Genomic DNA, 27,518 nt, shown 5'->3' on the forward strand with positions numbered 1-27,518 from the left:
CAAGGTTACACCTCCGCAGGGTCCACTTGCAGTTGAGGAGCCTCGTTCTCCACCTCCACCTAGACCTCGTTGGGCTCGACAGACACTTGAGTCAATGGGTTCTCTTGTTGGGGATCCTTCAGATACACAGAGGACTCGATCACAGCATCAGGACCTTCCACATGCATTCATTGCTACTGCTTCCGATCCACAGACATTTCGGGAAGCATCAGAGGTTCTTGAGTGGGACCACGCTATGGAGGAAGAGTATAGTTCCTTGATGAGGAACAACACATGGGATTTAGTCCATCTCCCTAAGGGGAGAAAGATGGTTCGATGTAAGTGGATCTATCGAACCAAGTTTGCAACGGATGGTAGTGTGGATAAGTATAAGGTTCGGCTTGTTGCGAAAGGTTTCTCTCAGGTTCCAGGTGTTGACTATACTGAGACCTTTGCGCCAATAGCCAAGATGAACTCCATTCGCTTGACACTTACTATTGTTGCAGCTCATGGTTGGGTTGTACATCAGATGGATGTGAAGAGTGCTTTTCTTCATGGTGATCTTGATGAGGAGATTTATATGGAGCAGCCACAAGGTTTCATCCAAGCTACTTCCTTGGTTTGCAGACTAAGGAAATCTCTCTATGGCCTTAAGCAGGCCCCCAGGGCTTGGTATGCCAAGATGGATTCCTTTCTTCTCTCCGCAGGGTTCACCAGGTGTCATTCCAATCCGAATGTCTACATTTTGCGACAGGATGACTCTCACTTGATACTTGTGCTCTATGTTGATGATTTGATCATTACAGGGAGCACCGCATCCATCATTGGCAGTGTCAAATCTGCTTTGCATGACAGATTTGCTATGACTGACTTGGGTCTTTTGCACTACTTTCTCGGGATAGAGATTTCACAATCACCTTCCGGGATTACACTATCGCAGCCCAAGTATGCTCTTGATCTACTTGCACGCTTTCATATGGCTGATTGTAAGCCTGCATCGACCCCCTTTCTTTCAAGAGTCAAGCTTGAGGCTCAATGTTCTTCTCCACCAGTTGATGCCATATTGTATCGTCAACTGTGGGTAGTCTCATCTACTTGACTCATACACGCCCTGATATTTCATTTGCAGTTGGCATGGTTTCCCGCTTCATGCAGGAACCACATGAGCTTCATTGGAAAGCCGCCAAACGCATCCTTCATTACATCCAAGGTACACATCACTATGGGATTCACTATGCAACAGGCACAGGACTTCGCTTGGTTTGTTACACAGACTCCGATTGGGCTGGCGATCTTGATGATCGTAAGTCTACTTCAAGTTACAGTTTTCACCTTGGTTCAGGCCCCATTTGTTGGCAGAGCAAGAAGCAGCATGCTATTGCTCTCTCTTCGACTGAGGCTGAGTATCGAGGAGTTGTTAACGCAGCGACTAAGACCATTTGGCTTCAGCAGATTCTCACAGAGTTTGGGTTCACCACTCCACGGCTGACAGTTCTACATTGTGACAATCAAAGTGCTATTGCAATCTCGAAGAACCCGGTCCAGCACCAACGAACGAAACACATCGAGATCCATATGCACTATATCCGAGAGCTGATTCAGGAGCAAGTCATTGATTTGCAGTATTGTCCTACAGCGGAGCAGGTTGCAGACATATTCACCAAACCTTTCACCGACAGTAAGTTCCAGCAGTTGCGAGCTCTCTTGGGGGTGTGGGATGTCTCATTAGGGGGGGTCAGCTGACTTCTCCTTCGTCTCTTATGGGGGGGGACTTTTTCCTTTTTGAGGTTTTGTCCTTCTTCTTTGAGAGTCTTTTGTACATTCATCTCTCTTTTGGGGGGGAGTTTTTTCCCACTGGGTTTTCTCCCTTTCTTCGTTTGTGAGAGATTGCATTGCATAGTTTTGCTTGCTTTTGCATATTGTACATGGGTACCTATCATGGCCTAGTAGCCAAGACCCATCTTGCATTGTTGACTTGAGTCTTCATTCCCCTAAGTTGCACTTAAGGGGGGGTGTTGGTGTAAATAAATATTCATTATGGATACTAGTACACTTTACTTAAGTTAACTTAGGATGGATAATGCATCTCTTCGTAGTTTGGATTTGAGACACTTAGGGAAGTGTGCACATAGGGATATAGCTTGTAGGAGAAATTCCACCTTTTATGGTCTTATTTTGCTGTTACACTCCACATTCGGTGGGTCATCCACCTCTTGTGGAATATTATGTTATTTCTCCTACCTACCCCTAGTATTTCTTACCTACCCTTGTTTCTCATTGAGCCACATGTCATGATTGTGTGCATATGGCTTTGCTTATATAAGCAGGCTCATATTCATTGTATTGGTTAATCCAGTTGATCATTTGTACATTGATGAGAATACAGTTTGTTCTTGTCATTCTTTTGTCTCTCTTTTATACTTTTCATTGTGCCCTTGATCTTGGCAAAATCTCACACTCCCCACCCCGAAATGACACAAAGAACTAATCGAAATACCCTGGAGATGCACAAACTTCAGTTGCATGAATGACCCCAAACACACGTATGGAGGTTAGAATTTGTTGGATGTCAAAGGGGAGAAGGTTTCCCACAAGTCACACACAGAAACAAATTAACACAACATATAAATGAGAAAAAGCCACAAAACATACACTTATAATGAAGGTAAGGAAACATACACAACATGCATAAAATGAAAAAAGGCAAGAATGATGATTTCAATTTATTCTCAAGCGCCAATGGCCAATCTTACAGTTGTAGAAATGTAAGAAAATATACAAATCTTTAAGAGAAGTGAAAGAGCATGAAATAGCTCAAGCCAAGAGGGAGAGAATCCTTTACAACGAGGCTTAACAGCCTATATATAGCAAACTAGTCATAGAAGAGAGACCAATGGTCAAGGATAGGAAGCCTTGACCCTAGCGTGTGCAAAATAATGCCAATCCGGGAAGGCAGGGAAGTGCCTAGATCTAATATGGTTGTGCGTGCAAGCAACCTGACCATACCCTGACAAGGCAATCCCAAGAAGAGTACTTCTAGAAGATGGATTGTCAAACATTCCAAGGTCAGAGCATGCAGACCTAACATGAACGCCATCAAGTAACCATAAATAAGCATGGCCTTGGAATCCACTTAATGGCAATCCTGCAAAAAACATTAAAAGCGCCCCTATAGCTCCATGAATGAAAGTAGACAAGTCGCAAGGGTTGGTGGAGCATTAAAAGCCTTGAGTGTTGATCACATCATCTGGAAGCGTCGCAAGTCCTTGGAAGTCGAACATCGAGCCCTTAGGAAAACGCTACAAAGGGAGTCAAGAACCCCGGAGGTCTGGGATTTCGGGGTCCTGAAACCAAGGGGTTTTGGGATTCTGGTGTCCGGAAGGAAAGGAGGAAAGGGAGGAAAGGAGGTTTGGAAACCTAGGGGTTCCGAGATTCCTTGGTCCCGAAACCTAGGGGTTTTGGGATTTCGAGGTCCGGAAGGAAAGGAGGAAAGGGAAGAACGGATGTTTGGAAACCTGGGGGTTCCAGGATTCCGAGGTCTGGAAACATGGGGAATCTGGGACTCCACGGTCCGAAAGGAAAGGAGGAAAGGGAGGAAAGGAGGTTTGGAAACCTGGGGGAAAGAGAGGAAAAGAGGAAAGCCCAAAACCGCCTCCTAGCAAGATAACACTTAACATTTCATCATTCCATTGGTTTTGTTCTTGATCGACTGAGGCAACGCTGGTCCATGGAACATATCTCTGATTGGTTCTCACTGATGGACCAAGGGTGTCATAAAATGGCAATAGATACTTGGTCTGAAAATGTCTCTTAATGAGGTAAAACAGATTATATAAAGATCCATACATACAAATCTTCAAATCAAACTGGCAGGAATTTAAGAAAATCACATTTCAGAATATTTTGTATCCTCTTGCAATGAAAAGCTTAGGAGGGAACAAAAAAGTGTCTGATTTGCTAAATTTTGATGATAATTTGACATTTTTATCACTCAGCTTTGATGACTAGCATTGCATTTGAGCTCAAGCTTAATTCTTCCGATGAAGAAAATAGGATACAAAAATGGGAAAGAAATACATAAGCAAAGATAATGCCATGAAGTAAAGCATGATGACATGATGAAAAGCAAAAAAGTATCTGATTCACTAAATTTTGATCATAATTTGACATTTTATTACTCAGCTTTGATGACTAGCATTGCATTTGAACTAAAGCTTAATTCTTCCAATGAAGAAAACAGGATACCAAAAAGGGAAAGAAATACACAGGTAAAGCATGATGACATGATGAAAAGCAAAACCAAGTTCAAAGTTAAAGCAAAACCAAGTTTGGAGAAGTGCAAGCCGAGGTTGGTGGAAAAGAGGTTCCCGCAAGAGAAGGTTAAAGACTATAAGGATACCTTTACTTCATTAACAAAAGGATGGCAATCAAATTATATACAGCCACTGCATCACATTTTGAATGGAAAAATTAAAATATGGAAATGAAGAAAGCATTTCTAAATAGAGATTAGAGGAGGAACTGTATATGACACAGCCACAAGAGTTTGAAACTATGTGCAACAAGACCAACACAATTCACCAAATAAAATCAGTTTTATCCTCTATTTCTGACATAACCGATTTAGATTTCTTGAATTATTACATAACAGTAGGGTTTTGCAAAAATAATGATAAACTTTCCTATCTCAAAAAAAAAATGCAAAACAATTCTTGGAGAAATGAATAGTTGGAACATAAAATCGAGTATCTACTCCCATGGAAAGTAGTCTTAAGTCATCAATGCATGGAGATCCTCAATAGACCAATGAGCCCATTTTTCAGAAGTTGACTAGCAGCTTGATCTGTCTTACAACTGCTGGGTCTCATCTCAATGTGTTGAAAGCAATTTTTTCTTGTTTGCTAGTAAATCAAATATTGATCATTGATGAGCAGCAAAACAGATGATAGATAATCTACGGCAGGTTATGCATTTAGCCTAGGAACACTAATCATTTCATGGACCAGCAAGAAACAACAAAGCTCTTTCTCCCACTTAAGCACATTATAAAATTAATGCTATCAGATTTCCACAATCCATGCTATAATTCTTATAATGCTTCTAGATTCGATTGTGTGAAAGATTTTTATCTTGCACACAATCGAATCTAGAAGCATTATAAGAATTACATTTTAAAATTGTTGCCATTGTTGCTCATGAAGTTTCGTGAAATTGGTTACATGCTCATTCACAAAACATCCATGTAGGAGTTAAACACTAAGACAGGCATATTGCAATGAAAATAACTCTTATTCATGTCTGTGATGAAATAACAAACATATTGAGATACATTTTCCCCATATTCGATAACACATAGACATTGGAGAGATATGGTTGAAATATTCTGTGACTCAAGTGCGGACAGCTGATACATTCACAAAACCACCCCATCCATACAAGATTTGTAAAGCATACAGATCAGGATCAGGTTATGACATGTATTTACCTCTAGGAAGGGTGTTAAAAATTATGATGTTATGCTTTATTCCCATCTTATTTTCTAGAATAAACCTACTCCTATATTATTTCCCTGTGCGACAATGGGCTTCCTGCACATAAAAAATGAAAATACAAACTAAATAAGATATACAGACTTACTCATATCTTGCATTTCCACCCAAAAACGACAAAGATCAATAAAGTAAAATTAACCACCAAGGTCTTTGACTGAAAATCTTTGTACCTGACTTGATGATTACAATATAAACAATTATAACATATCTTTAAAGTCTACGAGGACAGTTACTGTTTTAAAATTTGTTGAAATTGGATGTATGCTAGTATACTCTTCCTTGGTGGAAATTATCCTTAGCCAACTAGCTTTCAATTTTTAAATGTGATTTTCTTACTTTTGAACTCTTTTCTCTGTTCTTTAAATTTGAAGGGTCACATTTCCAACACCATCTCCATTCCCCAATTATAAGTAACTAATACCCTCGACTAGATTTATGTACTAGGATGAATGAGTCTTGATATATTGCTCTAAACCCTTTCATAATGCATTAACAGTAGCTTTTTGATATCAACAACAATCAAAATAATTATCAAAAATAATATATCATAATAAGCTAGAGATGACCACCCATCCAGTTCCACAAAAGGATGTTAAAGGGCTGTAAAGATGCAAACCTTTGACCACAACAAGTGGCAAGTGACGAAACTCTGGAATTACTTCTAGGTAATGCACCCTGAGACTCAAGCTCATTAATTAGACCTTGCACAATCTGCAAAAATCAGTGGTATCTACTTGTCAAGGTACCATGAAAAGCCCAAACCTCGAGAAGAAAAGGAGCAATTTTACTGGAATGCTGTGATATACATCAAACTACATGAAACTTCACAAGTAATCAGAGGAACTATTAACAAAAATTACTTTAGCACAAGAAATCAATAAAGACAATTGGCTCAATAAATCAAATGTTCAATAAATTAAATTATCAAATGCTTCAAGAAACCTGGTAAAATCTTACTTTGCGGAAGTCTCGAGACTGTGCTGCATCAAATATAGGCCAAACACCAGCAAAATCCTGCAGAAATGCAACTTCTCCCTCAAAACCTTAAAACTCTAAAGGATAGACTTCCAGAATTCAAAAATCAGTACCTTTAGAGAAATCCAGAAAAGTACCCTATAGAAAAGCAGAATGCAATGTTCTTCCTTCTTTTTGTCTAACTGTGCAGAAAGTAAAAATATGACATAACTTTCAAAAACAAATTTATTCATTTACTTTTCTGCCTACCAGTAAACTTCCCTTCAGCTCCAAGCATATTCCAAATGCAATAAAGTAGCAAAAAGAAGGTTGTATTCAAAAATATATTAAATCATCCGCTTTTCCACTTGTCAGCAAGTCTCACTTCTTCAGCATCACGCATATTCCAACTATAAGAAATTTCCAAAAAGTAAAAGGGTGCTGTTCATCGTTTATTCATTACTCTCTTTCTTCTTATATCAATCTCTTTCATTTGATTCAAATGTAAAAAGGCACCACTACGAGTACATAAACACACTTCTTATCCACAAATGTATTGCCTCTTATTGATCTCACATTTCAAAAAAAAAATTACATGGCCAGAAAATTATGAATATAAACCCTCTTGCCCAACTTGTCCACCCAACAACTAGCCACTAGATTGGCCACTCTATTTCCTGTCTTCCTAATATGCTAGCAGGAGATTTTGAAATTCTTAGACTCCATCTTGATTTCCTTGGGTTATTACATTTTTTATTAGCTTTTAGTTTATCGATTAAAATAGAAAATAATTAATAAATAAAGTTAGATAAATCAGTCAGTTTATAGTTAGTAGAATAAAACAATAATTAGTTGGGAATTAATTTCCTATAGTTGTTTTGTGTAGTTTCATAGGGGAATATATTTGGCTTTATAAAGCCATAATGCAATGTAATAAAAATAAAATAAAATAAAAAAACTCGTTAATTCAATAAATCAATATATATCTTAATTTTTGTGCAGCAATGGTGTAATTTAGTTTGGTTTCTGTTGGCTCTAACATTTCGACATGGTATTACAGCATTCATGATGTTATGCCTGTGAAGAAGCTGCTTGCAAAGAAATATCATATGTTGGCAAATTGTTTTAATTTTAATATGGCGATTTGTTACATCAACCTAACACAATTGAAGTATAACTACAATATATTTTTAGTTTCTCAATAAAATTTCAAAATTCAAAATGTTTCGGAAAGAAGAATAGAAGAATAAAACCCAGAAAAATTTTGAAGAAATTGTTAGTATTTCATGAGCGGTTAGAAGCATACTATAGTGGCGTGATAGTCCAATTTTCACCAACATTACAAATGCATTTTAAGATTATGCCTTTTTAATTAGTGTTTGATGAGATCTATGGGAACAAGTCTGCGGAGAAGGTTATAGACTTCATTTTGATTTGCAGTAGTGAAACGCAAGCATAGGGAGGAGAAATTTTGTTTGCAATGCAATCCAACAAACACATGATTTAGAATAATGGATGGATGAATAAGAGAAGTTGAAAACGCTGCCAAGGAGAGGTGCCCTGTGTGCAGTTGCTACCATTTTTACAGTCAGTGTTGACTGATGAAGAAAATATTGTAACAACTTGATAAAAATGTGGAGCATGGATGGATTGGATTTGAGAGATTTTTATTAATTTATTGAAGTTGATTACAGTGGGCCAGGGTTTCTGTTTGCATTGCTCTCTATCGTTATTGACAGACCTCTACTGCTTGCATTTATTGATAGAAGATCATTTACTGCAGCCTTGAATATATGCAAATGACCGTACATTGGTGATTAAATGCTATAGAATAAAGGGTTCGGAGAGAAGGGAGCATAGGAATAAGGCAGTTGCAGACATATCATATAATATGTATGGCAAAGTTTTATAAAGCGTGTGATCTAGTGTTACTCTTCTATGTAAGAACAGATTGACGTGGTCTAGGGTTTATCACAGTGTGTCATCATAAAGTGTTATTGATATGAGTAATTTACAGAGATATCAAAGCAATGAAGGGTGTAAGAAAGTGTAAGGCCATGAACTCTAGGCATTCCTTTGGTTTCTTCTATCTGTTGGAATAGCCCAGCTAGACATTTATCTTACATAGGCCAAAAAGACAGGAGTTCGATAATTTCTTCAGTAATTTTTTTCATATACTACAAAAAGCATATTATTGAAGGTGGTAATTTAAAATTAGTGTTATTCTGGTATTGTGAATAAAGTCAAATTATTTGTAAACAGATATATAAGGATAATTTACTTATATTGTAAAAGAGCACACGATCAACTGAATACAACACTCATTTGTTTTAAACATGGTGTTTATACTCATCTCACCTGTGTTATACCTAAGAGGGCATTCAAAACTTCTAAAAGTTAGAGTGTAACAAGGTCATATTGGAGATTGGAAGCATCGGAAGCTGGAGGTATTTTATCATCTCAAGCTAGCTTCTCACTCATAGATGATATACTGCATGAGAAGCACCATTTCACATCTGTCTCCATGGAGCAAGCGGGAGCTCGGCTTTTCTTGAGATTTCTCATGGGTGCAGTTAAAGTATCTACATTGGTTGAAGTTCGTTTGTACAGCAAAGGAGGGACAGCACTTGAGGAGGGATATTGACACACTTGGGAGGAGATGTGGACTCAAGGAGAGTTGTTCTTTCATGTGCAGCACTAGAGGAGGGATTTTGACACACTCAGAGGAGATGTAGACTTTCAGAGGAAAGTTGATCTCTCATTGTGCAAGGCAGATGGGGACACTTTATGTTCTCCCATGTTGTACAAATATTTTGCAGGTTTCAAAGTCAAGAGATCTGTTGATGGGAGTTAATTTGGTGTTTACTACGTGAACGAGGAGAATTGTTAGAGGTGCTTCATCAAAGTTTCTAGAAGGGTTGTTGTGATTAACTATTTAACACTGTTCCACCCTTTGTTCCGATTGATGTAATAAGGGGGGTAATGTTGGATTGTTACATCTTTGATTAGTTTTTAGTTTAGATTAAAATGAATAATAAATTTTTTTGATAAAGGAGTCAGTTTATGGTTAGTAGACAAAAAAAATAATTAGTTGGAAATTACTAATTAGTTTCCTGTAGTTGTTTTGGGTAGTTTTATACAGGAATATACTTGGCTTTATAAAGCCAAAATGCAATGTAATGAAAAACATCTGGTAACTTCAATCGATCAATATCTTTCTTTATTTTTGTGCAGCAATAGTGTAATTTAGTTTGGTTTGTGTTGGCTCTACCATTTCAACGAATTTCTTGAAGCATAATGTTTATTTGATCATCAATGCATTGGCACTTCTTACTGCTTCATAATTAGAATTGACTCCCATTCCGCTTCAAGTTTCTGCCATTTCTTTTTTTCTAAAGAACCCATTGTTTCTGCTTTTTTATTTGTGTTTCGTCCAAGTTGGCTAAAACACGTTGTCCATCACCATCTCTGAAAATCCCAATCCCTCCTCTTAATCCTGAACTTTCTTTCTCATCTCCATCAAAATTAAGATTAACCCACAATCTTTGGGAGGTCTTTTCTACACATCTTTAGGATTTTCTAGCCTATTGCCCCCAAATTTACTGAGAAACATTACAAAAATGTAGAAATGTGGAACTGATTTCTTCTGTTATATAATTGAATTGGTTTTTTTAATCATTGTCTGATTTTTATTAATACTTCATTAACATATGGCAACCTCTGAAGGTTTTAAGAAAAAATTTAATCTATAACACCTTGCAGACACGATATGTTTTTAATATTTCTACAATACCATCAATCTCAAGCTCCTTGGCTGAGGAGGAAGGCCAAAATGCAATACCACACTTCAAATTGACCTTTATTCCCCTCTTTAGAGACATACATAGAACAATTGTGAAGCACATTTCAGGTGAAGGTTCTTATATGTAAATGCACAAAGCAGAAGATTACATACAAGAATTCCTTTGGTCAGGTTAAATCCCATTTTTAGGTGCTTCTTAAATGTGGAATTAAAGCATAACCTAGACCAAGCTGGTAAGCAACATAAAAATCCAAACATGGAGTATATAGAAGAGCAAGAGGATGCAGATGCAGATGCAGCAGCTGTGAGAGCTCAGTCATTCCCATCCTTTGGAAAGGAAGCCCTCAAACAACCAACATACAAGTACTAAGCCAAGCACAGCCCCTTCATTACCCTTTAAATGGACAACTCATACTTCTTCAACCGAAGAGGAAAATCTACATTCACATGGGAGAACAAATGACGTTGACACATTGGAAAGGGATTCAACAATGAGTCAAGAGAGATGGCTAAAAAGTTGAATGGTGAATGCAGTTATGTAAACGGGCTTCTATTCAACCTAATAAAGTCACAAATCTAGTTAGACAGAGGCCACCAAAAAGCTCCAAAAGCATGCAAGACCTAGTTACAGAGGTTTCTAACCACATTTATGGCCAAGGAGAAAACAATTATGAAGAATGCTTTGCAACAAGAATTCTTGGCAAAAAATGGGAGTCCATCACTTCACATGAGGAAAAAGGTTACAGAAGTGTGCCCTCTAGAGGCAATGTTCCTAAATATGCTTGATTGTAAAGAAAAGTGAAGGATAAATGATCACATGATTTAAAGCTCACAAGAAACTAGTGAGCTGCAATTGACATCAAGTTAATCACCCACTTGTGAGTAAATCTTGGGGGTTGCAAATTCAAATTCACCCTGAGTACTTGACAAGTCCAAGTCTGCAATAAGGATTTCACATGGAACACACCTACAATGCAGGTCTTTTCTCTTTTTAGGCCCTTCACACGCTCACTTCTCACTCGTGCAGCTATCATTGCCTTTGAGCTCTTCATATAGCTATTCCAGGTAATTGTGAAACAAGATTTCAGATTTTCAAAGATCTTCCAGGCACTTTTTTTCTCTGCTTTATTAGTTTTACATTTCTAATTTTTCCAAGCAGTTAGAAATATGATTTTACAAGTACATTTGTGTTTTACAAGCCTTCAAATTAATCCACCCTTCCTAGTGTTCAACATTTCTGAATTTTTTGTTTTTAAAAAGCCAGGTTCTGCATTTTTATTTTTTTCAATGCAAAATCTTTGTAATTTGTATCTATTGGCATTAAGACATAGAGGCCAAAGCATTTGAAACAAGGATGCCACTTATAACGATGGCATAGCAAAGTGTTGATGTGTTTTTTACGCACATGCGAACACAGAATAAAATACCTAAAGGTACCTTATCCTCTCTTGAGTAAAGCCTCTGAATGCTGAAGATATCGCGAAAAGGATCAATCAGGATGACTTCTTCCAATCCAGCATTTCAAGGCGAGGTACATCATCATCCTGCGCATCAAAGACGGGAGAAATTAGAGCAAGGGTTCGTTGAAGGAGCAGATAGTTCCAGAAGAGTTAATTAAAGCTAGCTTCTCAGCAACATCAAATTGGCATCAACCAAGTGTCAGACGAGTTGGCATCCCAGTCATCACTCCTCCAGTCGGGTTGGTCCACCTCAGCATGTCCAAATTCAATGTACCTAACTCATGGGAGGTGGCACAAACTTCGATGTACCTACCCCAGCTATCCATTGGTCGAATTTTCCAGAGAAGACATGTGTCCTTAAAATGTAATTTTATCGTTGGTCAAGCATTAAATGTTATGTAATGGTTGTAACAAACCCTAATTAGGGTTTTCATTGTTGAATCTTGGCCATTGATCTCAAATTCATCTGAGCCATCGAATTGTATTGTGGGCACTATATAAGCCCCGACTCTTCATTTGTAAAGGGAGTTAGAGAGGAGTTAGTGAATAGAGAATGGTTAGGAGGTGATTAGTCAGTTGATAGAATAGCAATTAGAGTAGAGTAGAGAGAGAAGGCAAAGATTGTTGCCAAGATGTTGTTGTAAAAAACTTGTCAAACTTCATTGAAGAAATGGTGAAATTTATGGGTCGATTCGACAATTTGCATGGTCTCTATACTTCTCATATTTGATTTCATATTATTAGATGAGTGGAAGAAATGTGCTTGATTGATGGTGAAATTCGTATACTACTAGCAGTTTGTTGATTGCAGACTTGCCTTGGGTAGTCAACTGGAATCATTCAGCTTAAGCTTAACTTCAATTGTCGCTTCATCATTGATATGCATCAACCTGATGGTGTCTATGCCTGTAGTGATGATTTGAACATCATAAAGCTTTCCTTCGAAGATCACACTAACCTTGTGGAGATGGTCCTATGATGTCAAAACAAGACTTAGTTAGAATTTCATCAAATATCATTCATTGCTCCTACATTCTTAGTATTAGGATTAGATCCTTTCCTCGCCCTCATCTTTTTTTCTTTTTTTCAAATCAAAGCTGGTAAAATCTTGTGTTCCAGCAATATTCAAAGCAAATCAGACGTTCAAGTCATTGAAGTGTAAGTCCCCTTGTGATTCCAGCAAAATCACATCATACCACAAAGAGCTTATCCACACGTAGAGATCCTACAACAAAGAACCTTGAAGTCACCCTGATTGATCCTTTTCGCGATATCTTCAGCATTCAGAGGCTTTACTCAAGAGAGGATAAGGTACCCTTGGGTATTTTATTCTGTGTTTGATAGTGTACAAAATACACGTCAACACAAAGCAACCCCAAGATCAATCACTTGCAATTATTATTGTGGTATATGGAGACAGCAATCGCCCAAGTACCAGCTCAAACGAATTGTTGGACACAATGTCAAATTGTATCTACATGCTGAGACGAAAATTGTATAGGAAGTGGATACAGCCCTCAATTTGATAAAGAACAATTGAAGAAGATAAAAACAGTTGCAGCCTTTCTGCAGTGATGAATCCCGATATGACATGGGACTTAGAGGCAGAAACATATACAGAGATTGTCAGCTCCTCTCATGGTCCACAAAATCGACCATATCCACTTCATCGAGCTCCATCCAAATGCAGCCATGGGGATTTTTCATTCAATGGAACATGTTAAGTTCATAGCATTCACTTGAAGGTATAGGCTGGAACAAAGAGAAACATGACAAAGAAAGCATTGCCTGTTGGAATGTTTGGTACTACAACCACCTTCTGTTCAACATGGTGAGAAGCCTATAATGGGAGCATTTGATCACAACCTTGACCTTTGCAGGGAAAGGTTTAAGGTGCCTTGTCCACATGACTTAACTGATTTGTTCCTCTAGAAAGTAGTGAAAAATAGAAAAACGACTGTTTAAGAGAAAAAGAAATATCAGTGAAAGGATGGAAGCACTATATTATCAGATGGGTGGACAAATAGAAAGAATGGCCCTCATTGATGTTAGAGTAGCTTCAAATGATCAAATGCTTTTTCTTGAGATCCATCAGCACATTTAACATGGTAAAGAAAGTTGAGAAGCTAAGTCCATTGTTGGAGGAGTTTGTCATAGAGGTTGGCATAAAAAATGCGGTCCAAGTTGTGATGCATAATACAGCAGCTTCTGAGGAGAGGAACCCAACACTTTTTGGGGGCCCTTGTGTTGCACACTGCTTGATCTTTAATTGGAGCACATTGGCAAACGTGATCAGGTGAAGACACCAAGAACATCCCAAATACATTTATAGTCACAATTGAGTGCTTAGCAAGTACTACACAGTGCGTGACTAACCTCATCACCTTGCACAGCAAACATCTTTAATGCAAACATTAGTGATTCAACAATGGATGGATTCTTCTTATTCAAAGAAAATGGATGGAGAGACAATCACAAAATAAAAAATTGATGATGTCACAAGTTCAATTTGAATTTTGAATTGTATCCTTTTCACTTCACTTTTTCTAGATTTTAATTACTAGATATCATTCATTTTTCTTTTAACATTTTTTTTTAATTGCAACTTTAATTTGTCTGTAGATGTTTGAGGCTTTGGTTAAAATGTTGTGCTTAGCGGACGGGAAGAAAAACCCAATGGGTTACCTTGAAAAGGCCATCTAAATGCATAACATGGTTGACAGAAGAAAACTCAAACCCATTTGAAACATTATCAATTGAAAGTGAAACAATCAACACCACCAACCTATTCATGCAGTGGCATTCTAACTTAACGACATTATTTTTCAGAGACAACTTCAATTCTTTTGATGGGAAAGCTATAAAGTGCCATGCCCCACTAAGAACACGGCCTTCAGATCAGATTGAAGAAATTAAATAGGGATACATAAGTATTGAGATAAAATAATGAGAACAACATAGTTTAGAATAATTTAATTACCAGTGAATGGACACAGCAGAGCCAACTTAGATGCAAAGAAAATAAAATAATAACAATTTATTCATGCTGACTGACCTCAAGTTTAGCAACTTCTTTATCAGAAATAATTATGTCAAATTTTATTTAATTTATTCTATGGGCCGACCTATTATGAAAGGGTGCATTAAATGGGTAATGAACAGTCATCTTATTTTGAAGGGATATATATTTTAGTCAGTCACCTCTCTTCATAGAGGTATGATATGATATAAATAAGAGTTGAGACTGGAGCAAGAAAGGGGAATATCAATTAGGAATAGAAATGCAAAAAGAAGATATCAGAAAATAAAGAAATTAAGAGCAGAACCTAACATACTATTACCAGCCTGAAATTAGGAAGTTAAGACAGCAAATGTTACTATCTAAGATGGGGATCCCACATTTACAAAAGATAAGATTGATGATTTTGAGAAGCAAAAAAAAAAACAGTGCAGCAAAAGCAAAAGGCACTAGATTAGATAACATCATTATTGACAGTAATGGTGATCCAAAAGCTGAGTCAAAACCTTCTAGATCAAGTAGGACACCATCCATCACCAGGCATATGTGGGAAGAGAAAATTATAAATTATTGTAACTTGTATCGAATTATAATTTTTGCTCATGACATTCATTTCATATTATTAGTTACTGTATTTGCACATATGAGATATTATACTCTTTTATTTAAATCTAATAGAAAACACTTCCCAAACATTAAACAAATTCATTTCATATGTTTTGTAACTGTAATTTGCATTAATTGGTTTTTAAGCAATTCAAGTTTTATAATTTGGCCAGATCATTGAGTTCAAGTTATAATTAAGTCTACCAAGTTGTGACTTTTCAAACTTTACCCTATTCATTGATGGTATTTCTATAATGGGCTGGACTATGACATTCCACTCAAAGAGTTACCACCAACTTCCTAAATAGGGCTACGGTTGATAAGAAGCAAAAAGAGAAGGTTCTAATTCTTAAAAATTATTATGGGCTGATGTTCACTATGATATTTTGAACTATGTAGCATTATTTTATTCTCGTTTGTCATAATACTGATTATGCACATAACATTTGATATTATAAACTTATTTTTTTCTATTTTCTATGTATAAAATATCATGTAGAGAGTTTTCCACACTGTATTGAATCCAACATCTCGAAAAACCAGTGTTTCCCATAACTGTAACCTTTTTAATTTTTCCTAGTAAACTATTATTAATTATTCCTAAAACTAATATGCATGGCATCAAAAAAAAGCCTCTAAAAGTGTTCCAATGGAATGAAATAAACTTGAAAAGAGAAATCCACCTTTATTGAATAGGATCAAAACTGTAAAGCTAAATCTAAATAAATTGTTTAGCTATCACCTACCAATAATGGGGCACTTTGAAGAATAATAAGCGAGTTTCAAAACCCAACAAGCAAGCTGCTTCATGCAAATGTGACTTCCACTCTAATGGAATTAAGTGTAAAATGATAGAGGAGCTGACTTTTGATGATACAGCAATTCCATATGGGATGGGTTCAAACTAAACAAAGAAGAGTTGCTCAGCTTCTTAACTAAAAATTATCATCAAATCATTAGAGGATGATCTACTACTTAATTATTATTGGTACTATGCACCTAGACAACAAAAAAAGAACTACAATTAAGGCCACTCAACCTCCTAAGTGAGCCACTTTTAATTTTACTTGGAGATTGATAAAATTGTTGAAGTCACCACAAGGATTCATAAGAGTAGTGATCTATTTGCAACACCAAATAACCTTCCACACAAAGGTGAAAAGCAACAAAGAATGTTATACTGCCAATAATGATACGAAATGCAAGATATAAGATATTTAATGTACAAGAAAAGCCTTGCTTATAAAGGCAAGTTGAGAACTAGGAAAACATAGATATGCAATGAGACACAAAGAGATAATCCTAAGTGTACCATAAAGTGCCCTAAAGTAAACTTAACAACATAAGTATGAATGGGTCCTAGAAGTGAACCACTTAGGGAAATCACCTCGTTCACATCAACACCCCCCTTAAATGCAACTTAGGGAGGAACAAACAAATGTGAGGATGCAAGGATGGGTCCTAGCAACAAGACATGCTAAGGTACCTTTGTACAAACAATCTCTTGAAAGCAAAGAAAAGGAAAAAGCCTTATGGGAAAAGACTCCTCTATAAAAGACAAAAAACATGAAAAAGTGAAAGAATTGAGAAGACCCCCCAAGGAGAACTTCCTTCACCCCAAGCACTAATTACAATTGAAGATAACAACATGATTACAAAGGCTTAGTGACAAAGTCTAAAACTTGCTTGATGAATATCCTAAGTTGAGAATATCCTAGCTAAGTTGCTTGATGAAATGCATGTGGATCTCAATAAGCTTAGTCTGTTGATGCTCCACTAGGTTGAATGAAATGTTAATGGCACTCTATTAACACACCAAAGAGTGATGGGATGATCGAGAGGCAACTTGAACTCAATCACCAACTATTGAAGCTAAAGAATCTCCTAGCTAGCCAAAACAACTCAAAACCTTTATGGATGATAATGCAACAATTGTATGCTTCTTTCATAACCATGCAATCGAACAAAAACCAAGGTAGAAGTCAAAACCAGAAGTAGATTTTCAATCATCATCACCAGCCCAATCCAAATCGATTAAGCCCACAATCTTAGAAGCTCCTAAAGTGTAGTGAATGCCAAAATGAAATGTGCCCTATATATACCTCAAGATACGTTTGGCTGCCTTCTAATGACTCATGAGGCTCCTCAGAGAAACGAGCAACAAGTCCACCGAAATATCAAGTACAAAAGATTGCCAACCAACTACCAATACTAAATAGCATCAATTGTAGAAGTACGGCAACTAGTAGACAATACAACACATAAAATGGTTTGGGAGCAAACTTTAAATTAGCCATGCCAATTTTACGAAGCAAGTCAAGACCGCACTTTTGCTGAAAAATGAAGATCCTCTAAAAAGTCTAGTGAACCTAAAGAGCACTGAGGAATGCAAAAGACCAAGATCTATCATGCTAAACCACTCCATCAATGCTCGTCTAAATCGTGGAAGTGGAAATCCCCGTGAGTATCAAATCATCCACATATAATACAAGAATCAAAAGATCCACTCCATTTCTCTAAATTTAAACTATAGGAGCAAAATAATAATGTGTGAATCCAAAAGCAAGCCAATAGTTATCCATACAATGAACAACGAAACCTACAAACAAAGGATGAGTCTTACACAAAAACAAGAAGACTCCATGTAGATCTCGTCATTAATATCAACCATGCAAGAAGGCACTCTTCACATCCATTTAAAGAACAAACAATCCCTATGATACAGGAAGAAAAAGTACAAGACATATGGAATCCATCTTTATGGCAGGAGCAAAGGTCTCTAAATAGTCAATACCCTCAACTTGAGAGAACCCCTTAGCAATAAGATGTGCCTCATACTTTTCAAAGAACCATCTGCTACATATCATCCATACAATGAGTGACAAAACTTGCAAACAAAGGAAGAGTCTTGCACAAAACCAAGACGCTACTCCATGTAGATCCCCTCATGAAGATCATTGTACAAGTAGGCACTTTTCACATCCACCTAAAAAAACCAACCATCCTTATGATACAACTCGAGAAAGTATAAGCAGAATGGAATCCATCGTGGCAATAGGAGCAAAGGTCTCAAAATAGTCAATACCCTGAATTTGAGAAAACTCCTTAGCAACAAGACATGCCTTGTACTTTTCAATAGAACCATCTATAACATATTTGATATGGTATACCCACTTGCATTGAACCAACTTTGTGCCCTTGGGAAGAGGAACAATATTTCCATGTATGATTCCTCATCAAGGGGGAATACTCTTCAACCATAGTGCCATCCCACTCAAGAATACCTTTAGCATTTGAAAACTTCTAAGGATCAGCTAAAATTGCATGACTCAAAAGACTAATTCATGAAGTCTATGAATGTGTGCAGCAAGTATCTATGGGATCATCAACAAGAGGTAAAACATCCTCAAGAGTGGTGCAAGCCCAATGAGGCAAAGACTGTGCAATAGGAGGTGGTGCAAGAGCACCTTGCAGATTTTGAAGACCACTTGAACAATGAAGGCTCTTAGAAGTGTTTATAGGTTCTTTGAATGTTTTTGAGTTGTAATAAGGTCTTTCAAGACCATTCATTTTGTTTTGATCAGCCATGTAAGGCTTTGATGCCATTTTTGTAGTGTGAACTTCCTAGGACCTATATGGTCAACCATGGTCAAATGACATCCAAAATGCCTAAATGAGGCAAGCAATGTATGTTGGCTTCTATGTGGCCTATTTGTCAAGTTTATGATGTGTCCTAATAGATTACATAGGCACAAGTCATAGATTGTGAAGCTTGTGCAAAGTTGTCAAATTTGATGACAACTTTTGTTGTCACTTTGTAACCAATCTCCCTCCAACGGCTACCTAATTCAAATTTCAGTTGGAGTCGGTTGAGGAGGTTGGAGAAACCTTGCTTAAAGCCTCGAAGGTTGAGAAGAATGATGATGATGAAGTTTGGATGTAAGACAGTGATCAGATTTCAATAAACACTCAGAAATTTACATAAATCTGCTGTAACAGTATCTTGTACGGTTGTAGTACAGACCCCATGTATAGTCTAAACCACTAATTTGAATAGGCAGATGTGTTGATGTTCATTTGGTTTTGATTTGGCACGAAAAGACTGAATAACAAGCAAGATATCCACATTTTAGTGACAGGCGGTCTGAAAATCCTCCAAAACCAGGATTTCTAAGGAAATGCACTCTTAACCCCACATTCCTCCAGCCAAATTGGCTCAAATCCTGAGGAATGGTAGGGGAGACAATGTATTTTAGGATTTTCAAAGTCTCTAAGTGGGCCGTTGAACTGGTGGAGTATGGGACCAAGCCCTAGGCTAGGCATTTTCATGTGACTAGCCTGTTTTGACTGCTCAAAATTGTGCAGGGGTAAAACTAAGTGTGTTGGACCCTATATGACTGTGGATTTGGTGTTTTGGGATGTGTGCAGACCTTTTCCACCCATTGGTGTCTTTGGATCAGACCTTAGGAGTGTGGTTGCTTTGTAAAAGTGGCCTAAAAGCCCTATTAGGCATCCTGTAGCAGCAGCGTTTGACCCAGTTAATGCAAGAGTTGGGTTCTAAGTTTTGGAAGAGTTTTGTGTCATCAATGGAGGCATCAAAAAGTGTCAAGAGTCTGTGGTATCATTAGGAGGATTTCTGAGTTCTGCCTTAAGAGTTCAAAACAGGGCTACTAGGAGTAGGTGTCTTGTAGAGGGCAGTCACCTTGATTGCATCTGTACAGACAAAAGGATGTTGTTTTGGTTGTAGTCAATGTCTCTAGGGTTAGACAAGAGGTTCTATAGCGTCCATACATGTTTTGCAATGGTGGATGTGTTGTAATCCAAGTTAGCCATAGGTGGCTACAAGAGAGTTAGTGTCAAGGATAGACTTGATGTGAGAATTTGTATCTCCATGAGTTGTTCATGGATATAGTGGGGTCCCATTGAGCAAAGGGGAGTGTAGAGGAGTCCTTTCATGTTGTTGTCAGGGTTGTCCAAGAATCCATGTGAATGTTGAGACCTTAGTTGAGGGTCTAGTGGATTGAGTTTGTGTGAGAAGCCTTTGTTCCTCGGGGCTCTGCATCAGGAGGAAATGGATCAAGATAGGTAATGATGAACAAGGGATGAAGTATCCATCTATGTGAAGAACTCATCAAACTAAACATCTTTTTGAAAGTAGACATCCTAAGAAATAGGACCAAGCAACCTATAAACCTTCACATCCCAAGTAATAAAATCAAACAACCTATAAATCTTCACATCCCAAGTAGATCAAACAATCTCTAAAACCTCATATACTCGCAATAGCCACCAAAAATCAAACGTTCACTCATCTTCCCCATTGCCTTATGTTGGCCATCTAGAATGAATGCCCAAGCCTCACTACCAAATACTCTGAAAAAGAAAACATCAAGCTTGGCATGGGATGAAGCCTCCTTGGAAGTCACAATTTGCATTGCCTTGTGAGGCATACAATTCTGAATGTAGTTAGCACAATTAATTATTACAGCCCAAAAGGGACCTAGACTGAAACATACAATTGGCCATTTCACGTGAAGTCCTATTCTCCCTCTCAACCACACCATTCTACTAAGGAGCGTAAGGAACAATGTGTTGATGTTGAATGCCATACTGATTACAAAAACCTTGAAATGCTCAGTTCACATACTCCCCCCCATTATTTGTACATATCCATTGAAGAGAGACTTGATTGATTGGTTCCCCACAAATGCTTTGAAGGTCTGGAGGGTGGCAAGAACCTCACTCTTGTACTTATGCAAGTACACCCATGTGTGTCATGAGAAGTCATCAATAAAGGTGAACACATACTTGGCCCCTAAAAATGGAGTTAGAAATGACAAAAGAGAACTGTAGACCAACTCTAGGGGTGCCTTAGCATGAGTATCCTTACCCGTAGGAAAGGGATCCTAATGATATTTGCCAAGAAAACAACCTCAACAAACCCCCTCTATGCATGAAATTCTCATAAGACTTACAACGAAGTCCTATGTGCTCAACTATCAAAGATGCTTGTAGTTAAAGTGACCAAACTATTCATAACAAATCCTATTTAATGAGTTGACATGTGCTATAAGAGATGAACCTGATGTCGACTCAAATCCATCAAACCTATACAATTGAGCATCATGATCAGCTATCCCTAAAGCAAAAACTTTCTCAATATCTTGTAGTTGTCGAATAACCACATGATGGGGAGTACACTCAACTATCTTCTCATCCCCAAAATGAAAAATCTGATACATAAAAAGAAGGTTCATATAAATATAGAGAACAAGAACATCCTTTATGCAACCATCTTGCAACTGATAGTGCATGTCCACAAAAATAGAATCTAGGAAAAGTTACCTACAACGATCTAAGAAGTCCAACTATCATAAAAAGAGACTCAAGTAGATCATGTGAATTGCATATGTGAAGTGAAGCACCTAAATCAAATATCTATCTACCTATCGATTAATGTAAACCTCGTAAAATAAAAACATAACATTTGCTTGTGGAAGAAGAGTTGGGCACAATATGCAGAAAAATATTGTGTCACCAGATGGCTTCCTCCAATGCTCCTAACCTCTTAAAGCAATGAACCTCATCATGACCAAGGAAAACTCAATAGACTTGGAAGAAGTGGAAGGAGTGAACTTGAATTTGGGTGTGTTCTTTTACTTCCGTTTCGAGGGAGACTCACTACCTAAAGGACAATCAATCTTAGGCGGCTTCTTATTCTTTCCTCAACCCTTGGAATATTAGGCCACCAAAGCTTGGCTTTTAGAACTAGGAAGTGCATCCACCTAAATCAACTTGGCCTACTCCCTACAAAGACTCAAAAAGACAACTCAAAGTTATGCATCTTAATTTCTCTTCCCAAGGCATCCACAATAGAATAAAAGTTAGATAAAAACACCTAACACGGACCGTTTAATTTCAACATAATCAAAAAGATGCATTCTTTATCAATTTTATCATGTCCACATCCTTTCAATTTTGACAAAACCATTTTGAACTTTGCAAAACAATCTTGAATGGTAGGAAAATCATTTGGAGAGAGTGATGTCTAATCTACCCCAAGTTGCAAGATTTGAAATTCATTTGGGTATTGTGCACTCTCAATATCAAACAACAAATTATCAAATACATGTAATCCTGTGAACCCCATGGCTTCATCTAAGTTATTCTTGTAAGAAATTTTTTAAAACTCCTTAGTGTATTTAGGTGGTTTTTCATTTAACATTTGCCAAAGCCCCTTAGATTTTCGTAGTTTTCTCATTTTTAATTTTCATGCATGATAGTTGTGCAGAATGAGAAGTTTAGCAGTCATGGGTGTTCCACCATGACTAATTGAGTTGAAACATTAGGTATTTGAAGCAAAATTTGAAATATCACCTACACCACTATGAAGTGCTCAAAATTAAGCTTTCCAACACCTATTTGAACACAAAAAAAGACCTTCGTGGGTAAAAGTTATGTCTGTAAAAAAATGCTCCTTGTGGGCTAGAGATAGTTCACAACAATACTATTCCAAAGGCACACCAACGAAGTGGCCCATGGGCTAAGTTCGAGCAAAGATGTGGCTTTGGTGGCATAGTGACAAAAAAAAGCAGCAATGGTGATGAATAGTCAGCGAGTGTTGGCTAGGTGATAAGCACTTGGTTGTTTATTTGTAGTGTCAAGGTGCTAACCATCTAGATCGGCATTAAGCACCAACAAAATACCGAGTGGGCACATGCAAAACCACAACCTTGAGAAGTCTATGCCGATTGCATACAATCTATATCAACTATAGATCTACCTACATAGGCTACACTTTAAAAAAATCAATAAAAAACAAAACAACCTTAAATCAAAAAATATACCTTTGAATTTTTTGATTTATCACACCAACAAATAGTACGGATTTAATGATACCTACACAGGCAATACCAATGCTATTAAACCAAAGCAAGAAGCTGAAAAGACCAAAAATGGCTGTCACAAAAATATACTGTGTTCACAATCTACACTTTAGCCCATCTCGACTCATCTAATAAAAGAAATAAAGACTCTTGATCACCTACCACTCAATTGTCCAGCAACTATGTCAATTTAATTTCTTTTATTATGGGAATATCAAAGTTATATTGATATATGGATGTCCACAAATAGTCCAATTTAATCCTTTGGGTTAAACTTGAGGAATCAAACATGATTCTTACTTATTCTATAAAGAATATCTAGTTCCAATTCTTGGAATTATATATATAAATTATAATTGAGTGTTTCAATTCACTCAATAAAGTATGTGATGCTAGTCCTACCAATGCAAAGTAGATGAATTTTAGTGGGTAAGGCAAGTTTGAAAAATGTTGCTAAGGGTCAATTTTTTGGAGACTAAAGATTACAAGGAAATCAAGTGTTTTTCAATTGCATTAGCTGCAAAAAATCAAGATTCGCCCTGAAATATACGTATCCATCCATGTGCCATTGAAATACCTTTCTGAGGAGCTTAGATATACAAGACAAACTACCCACAAATCCTTAGGAATGAATGCTCCACCAAAATCTCCTTTTTAGGAGATTAAGATATGCAAGAGTAAAGAAAGGGTATGCCTACGAGCAACAATATGCTTTTATCAAAAGCATAGTTTAAAGGAAAAATAGTATGGGAACACAGACTAGCATACAAGGACATAAACAAGGGACCGAAGGGTGGGCCTCGTCGAATACTAGTATCCATCTAAGAGAAATTTAACACACTAGGTAACCTATTAGAAAAGGAAGCATCAAACTGCTTTTAAATAAATGCTGCAAAGCTGGAAATTAATGTTGAAAATAATCCCTAACCAATGATATACATGTCAATATGCTACAATCTACAACCAATTGCAAGGTGGTGAGGGGTTTGGGGATGTTGTGGACCAAGTAATTTTGGTCCTCTACATAGGTTTTAGGAAAACATCAAACAATGTGGTTGGGCTTGGATGACAAAATCTATTACTCAGAATGGATCTAGGTATGCCCAATCAAAGTTAGAAATCAATAGAGGCTTTTGAGAAATCGTGTCCTACATGGTATAGAAATATCACTGCTGATAGAGAATCTTATGTAAGAAACTTGAACTTTAAGCAAAACTTTTGAAATTGAGAGTTCATTTGGTTCAAAAATTCCTGACAAGGATTATATAACTTCATCACCCTTACAAATGATGATTTAAATGATATAAACATCGACAATAAGGATGGCATGCCCAATGTGAAGCAAACCAAAAGGAAAACACTTCAATACAATTAAATATTACAAAAGGCTGGTATTTCTCCCTTTCAAATACATGAGGATCGTATGTAATCTGAGGCAAGTCAATGGTGAGGATGTTGTTTGAAATATGCTGATTATGTTGTATTTTGATTGTGTGTGTTTAATTTATCTTAATCAAGCAAGACTTGGATTTTTGAAACTTTTAACTCGTGATCAATGTTTAAATTACAGTAGTTCAGATATCTTAAATATATCTCCCTGAAAAATGTCTCAAAGATATCTAACTCAAGGCACCTTCTATGTTTATCAGATAAATATATTTAAAATATCTGAGCTAATGTCCTAACAAGTTCCTATCTTTTTTGAACACATAAAATGATTAATTAATGTAATTAACAAATTTAAATGACCAATATAACTCCTTATCCCAACATGCACCATACAAAAACAGCTATTACGCCCTCTCCTGTTAAGCATTAACTAATTTTTAATGCCAAACTTGCAATTAATAATTTAATTAAAATTAGTAGTTATGTTTGATACGATATCATGTATGTAATCATTATTCGTTAACCACTTGTGGGCATTACATACCATCACCAACCAGCCATAACTGTGAATTATACCCCTCAGTGTACTAAGTAATTTCACAGGTAATTTAAAAATTAATATAGATAATTCTGCCTTGGAATTAAGAATAGATACAGCCTCCATTGAAAAACAACATAACGGCCTACTATCAAGGACCCCAAAGAATGAACAAAATAATTTCATGCAATCTCCAATAAAAACCATGGTCAAGGATCCAAATCAGAAGTTGCCATACTACTTAGTTTAGAAATCCATTGCAAATACAAGAGAGCGGGCAAAATTTGCCCACTATAGCAACTGTCTCATGCAATAATTTCAGGAATTGAAAAGCTAACGAGTAGAATCCATTGATCCCAGAAACACTCCTGGTTTACAGATGGTAGAAGAAAATTAAGAATCAGTGGATTAAGAAAAAGTTTACATAACATCCAAACCTAAACTACAAAATGGCCTCGCACCAGCCAAATGGAGGATAAGAAAGACATTTGAACACAATAAAAGAGTTAGAACGGAAGGAACCTGCCCTACAACGTGCATTACAAGTGCAGAAATTCAAATTTCAGGAATTAGCTAAAAAAAGATACCTAATGGCATACACATTCTGCTAATTCCAAGGGGCAAACTATGAAACTACTGTTATTTTGAGCCAGTGAGACTCAGGGCTCAAATGATAACGGGATGTTCACAGAATAGATGTTCGATAGCAAGGTCGTCGTTTGTTATTTGGGGCATCCAAAACCGCAAACACTAGCATCGTGTCATCCAAAACCGCAAACACTAACATCGTGCCGGCGGTTACTTTAAGCCCATTTGGATTAGGGAAAAATTCTCCAGCAGGGTCTAGAAACCAGTTCCCGGCCTAGGCCAGATCAGTGGTCCGAAGATTACAACGAATTACAAAAGGAATCGCCCCACCAAAACCCAACCTTGGTATTCACGTAAACAACGAGAAATGTAGCAAGGCTAGAGCAAAAGCCAGTGACAGAATTACCTTGGGAGATTGCACGGGACCTCGGAGAGCGCAGAGTAGGAAATGGAGCAAATTCTCTCCCACTCGGGGGTTGGAATGCCTGAACAATCCCACCTTGGGCACTCCTCCCCCTGCTCCAACAACAGTTGGATCCCACCCCAGAAGCAAACAATTTGTGTACATGGCCGCTTCCATTTCGAATTCCCGTTCCCTTTCTCTGTCCCGCTCCTTCTCCTTGTCCTTCTCTTTCTTCTCCTCCTTCTCCTTCTCCTTGGGTGTTTCCATTTCGATTTTCACCGGATCTCTTTCCCCCTGCCGCTGGAGAGGTTCCCTTATAACTCTCAAACGACTTTGCCCCCGGCCGGCTTTAAATCAACATCTCTTTCACTTTGATGGCACAGTGAGAGTGAGGTTTGAACGAGTATATCTTCAAATTCCCAGAAATTCCACTTAAAATGTACCGCCCAAGGTGGAGAAATAATGGTAAACATGGGACAGGACGTCATGTCTTTCTCTAATTTTGAATGATGAAAATCGTAACGTACCCTCGTCTGGAGTGGGCTAAACATACATATCACCCACACTTTTTATCATATTTTCTTTTCTGTATTCAAGGCCAAGCAAGGTTGTCCACGACCCAAACTAACACTAACGTAATTGTCTACCTTTTTTGGTAGAAAAAAACTATCTTCAATGCTCCTCCCTAAACTCTTATTCCCTAAAGCTACACCTCTATTAAATGGTCAATATGTGTAATATAATGAAAAAAAATTATGAATAATGTAATTCACAAGAGTTTTAGGAGAAATTAGACAAGGTTAAATTTTTGGGGATTTTTTAAGTTTAAATTGGATTCAATGTTTTTTGGAATCTTGGGTTTGTAGGTATGAGTTAAAGTATTGTGTGGGTTTAGGGGGAAGTTGGTGAAGAGTGGTTTCTTCTTTCTAGATCTAAAATTCAATGGTGAGGCTAAATGATATGTAGAGGTGAAGGTTTAAAATGGTTGTTTTGGTTGGTTAGAAGAAGTTGATTGTGGAAGGTGACTCTTTAGATAGCACTCACAACTTTATGTATTTTGTATGTTGAAGACTATACAAGGTTATCTACAACTAAAACTAACACTAACGTAAGTTGTCTACCTTTTGTGGTAGAACAAAAAAACATCTTCAATGTTCCTTAAACTTGTACTCCCTAAAGCTACAACTCTATTAAATGGTTAACGTGTGTAATATAATAATTATTTATTTCTTCCTTAATGAACAAGATAATTCACAAGAGTTTGGTTAGGAAAAATTTAAAAAGGTTGAAAATTTTAAAGAGTTTTTCAAGCTCAAATTCTTATCTTGATTGAGTGTTTTTC

The 27,518-nt window shown here is 37.1% G+C and overlaps 1 protein-coding gene across 1 annotated transcript in view; it reads right to left on the reverse strand.

Moving 5' to 3' along the window:
• The window catches only part of LOC131064925 (AUGMIN subunit 6), an 85,532-nt gene extending 58,856 nt beyond the window's left edge, over positions 1-26,676 (reverse strand). Inside the window, exons 1-3 of the mRNA XM_057999269.2 lie at positions 26,180-26,676; positions 6,489-6,545; positions 6,148-6,242 (exon numbers count right to left, since the gene is read on the reverse strand). Coding sequence (XP_057855252.1) covers positions 6,148-6,242; positions 6,489-6,545; positions 26,180-26,443 — 416 coding nt within the window. The 5' untranslated portion in view covers positions 26,444-26,676. The remainder of the gene's footprint in view (positions 1-6,147; positions 6,243-6,488; positions 6,546-26,179) is intronic.
• Between the last annotated feature and the right edge of the window lie 842 nt (positions 26,677-27,518).

The sequence above is a fragment of the Cryptomeria japonica genome, chromosome 1, assembly GCF_030272615.1.
Source record: "Cryptomeria japonica chromosome 1, Sugi_1.0, whole genome shotgun sequence".
NCBI lineage: Eukaryota > Viridiplantae > Streptophyta > Pinopsida > Cupressales > Cupressaceae > Cryptomeria > Cryptomeria japonica.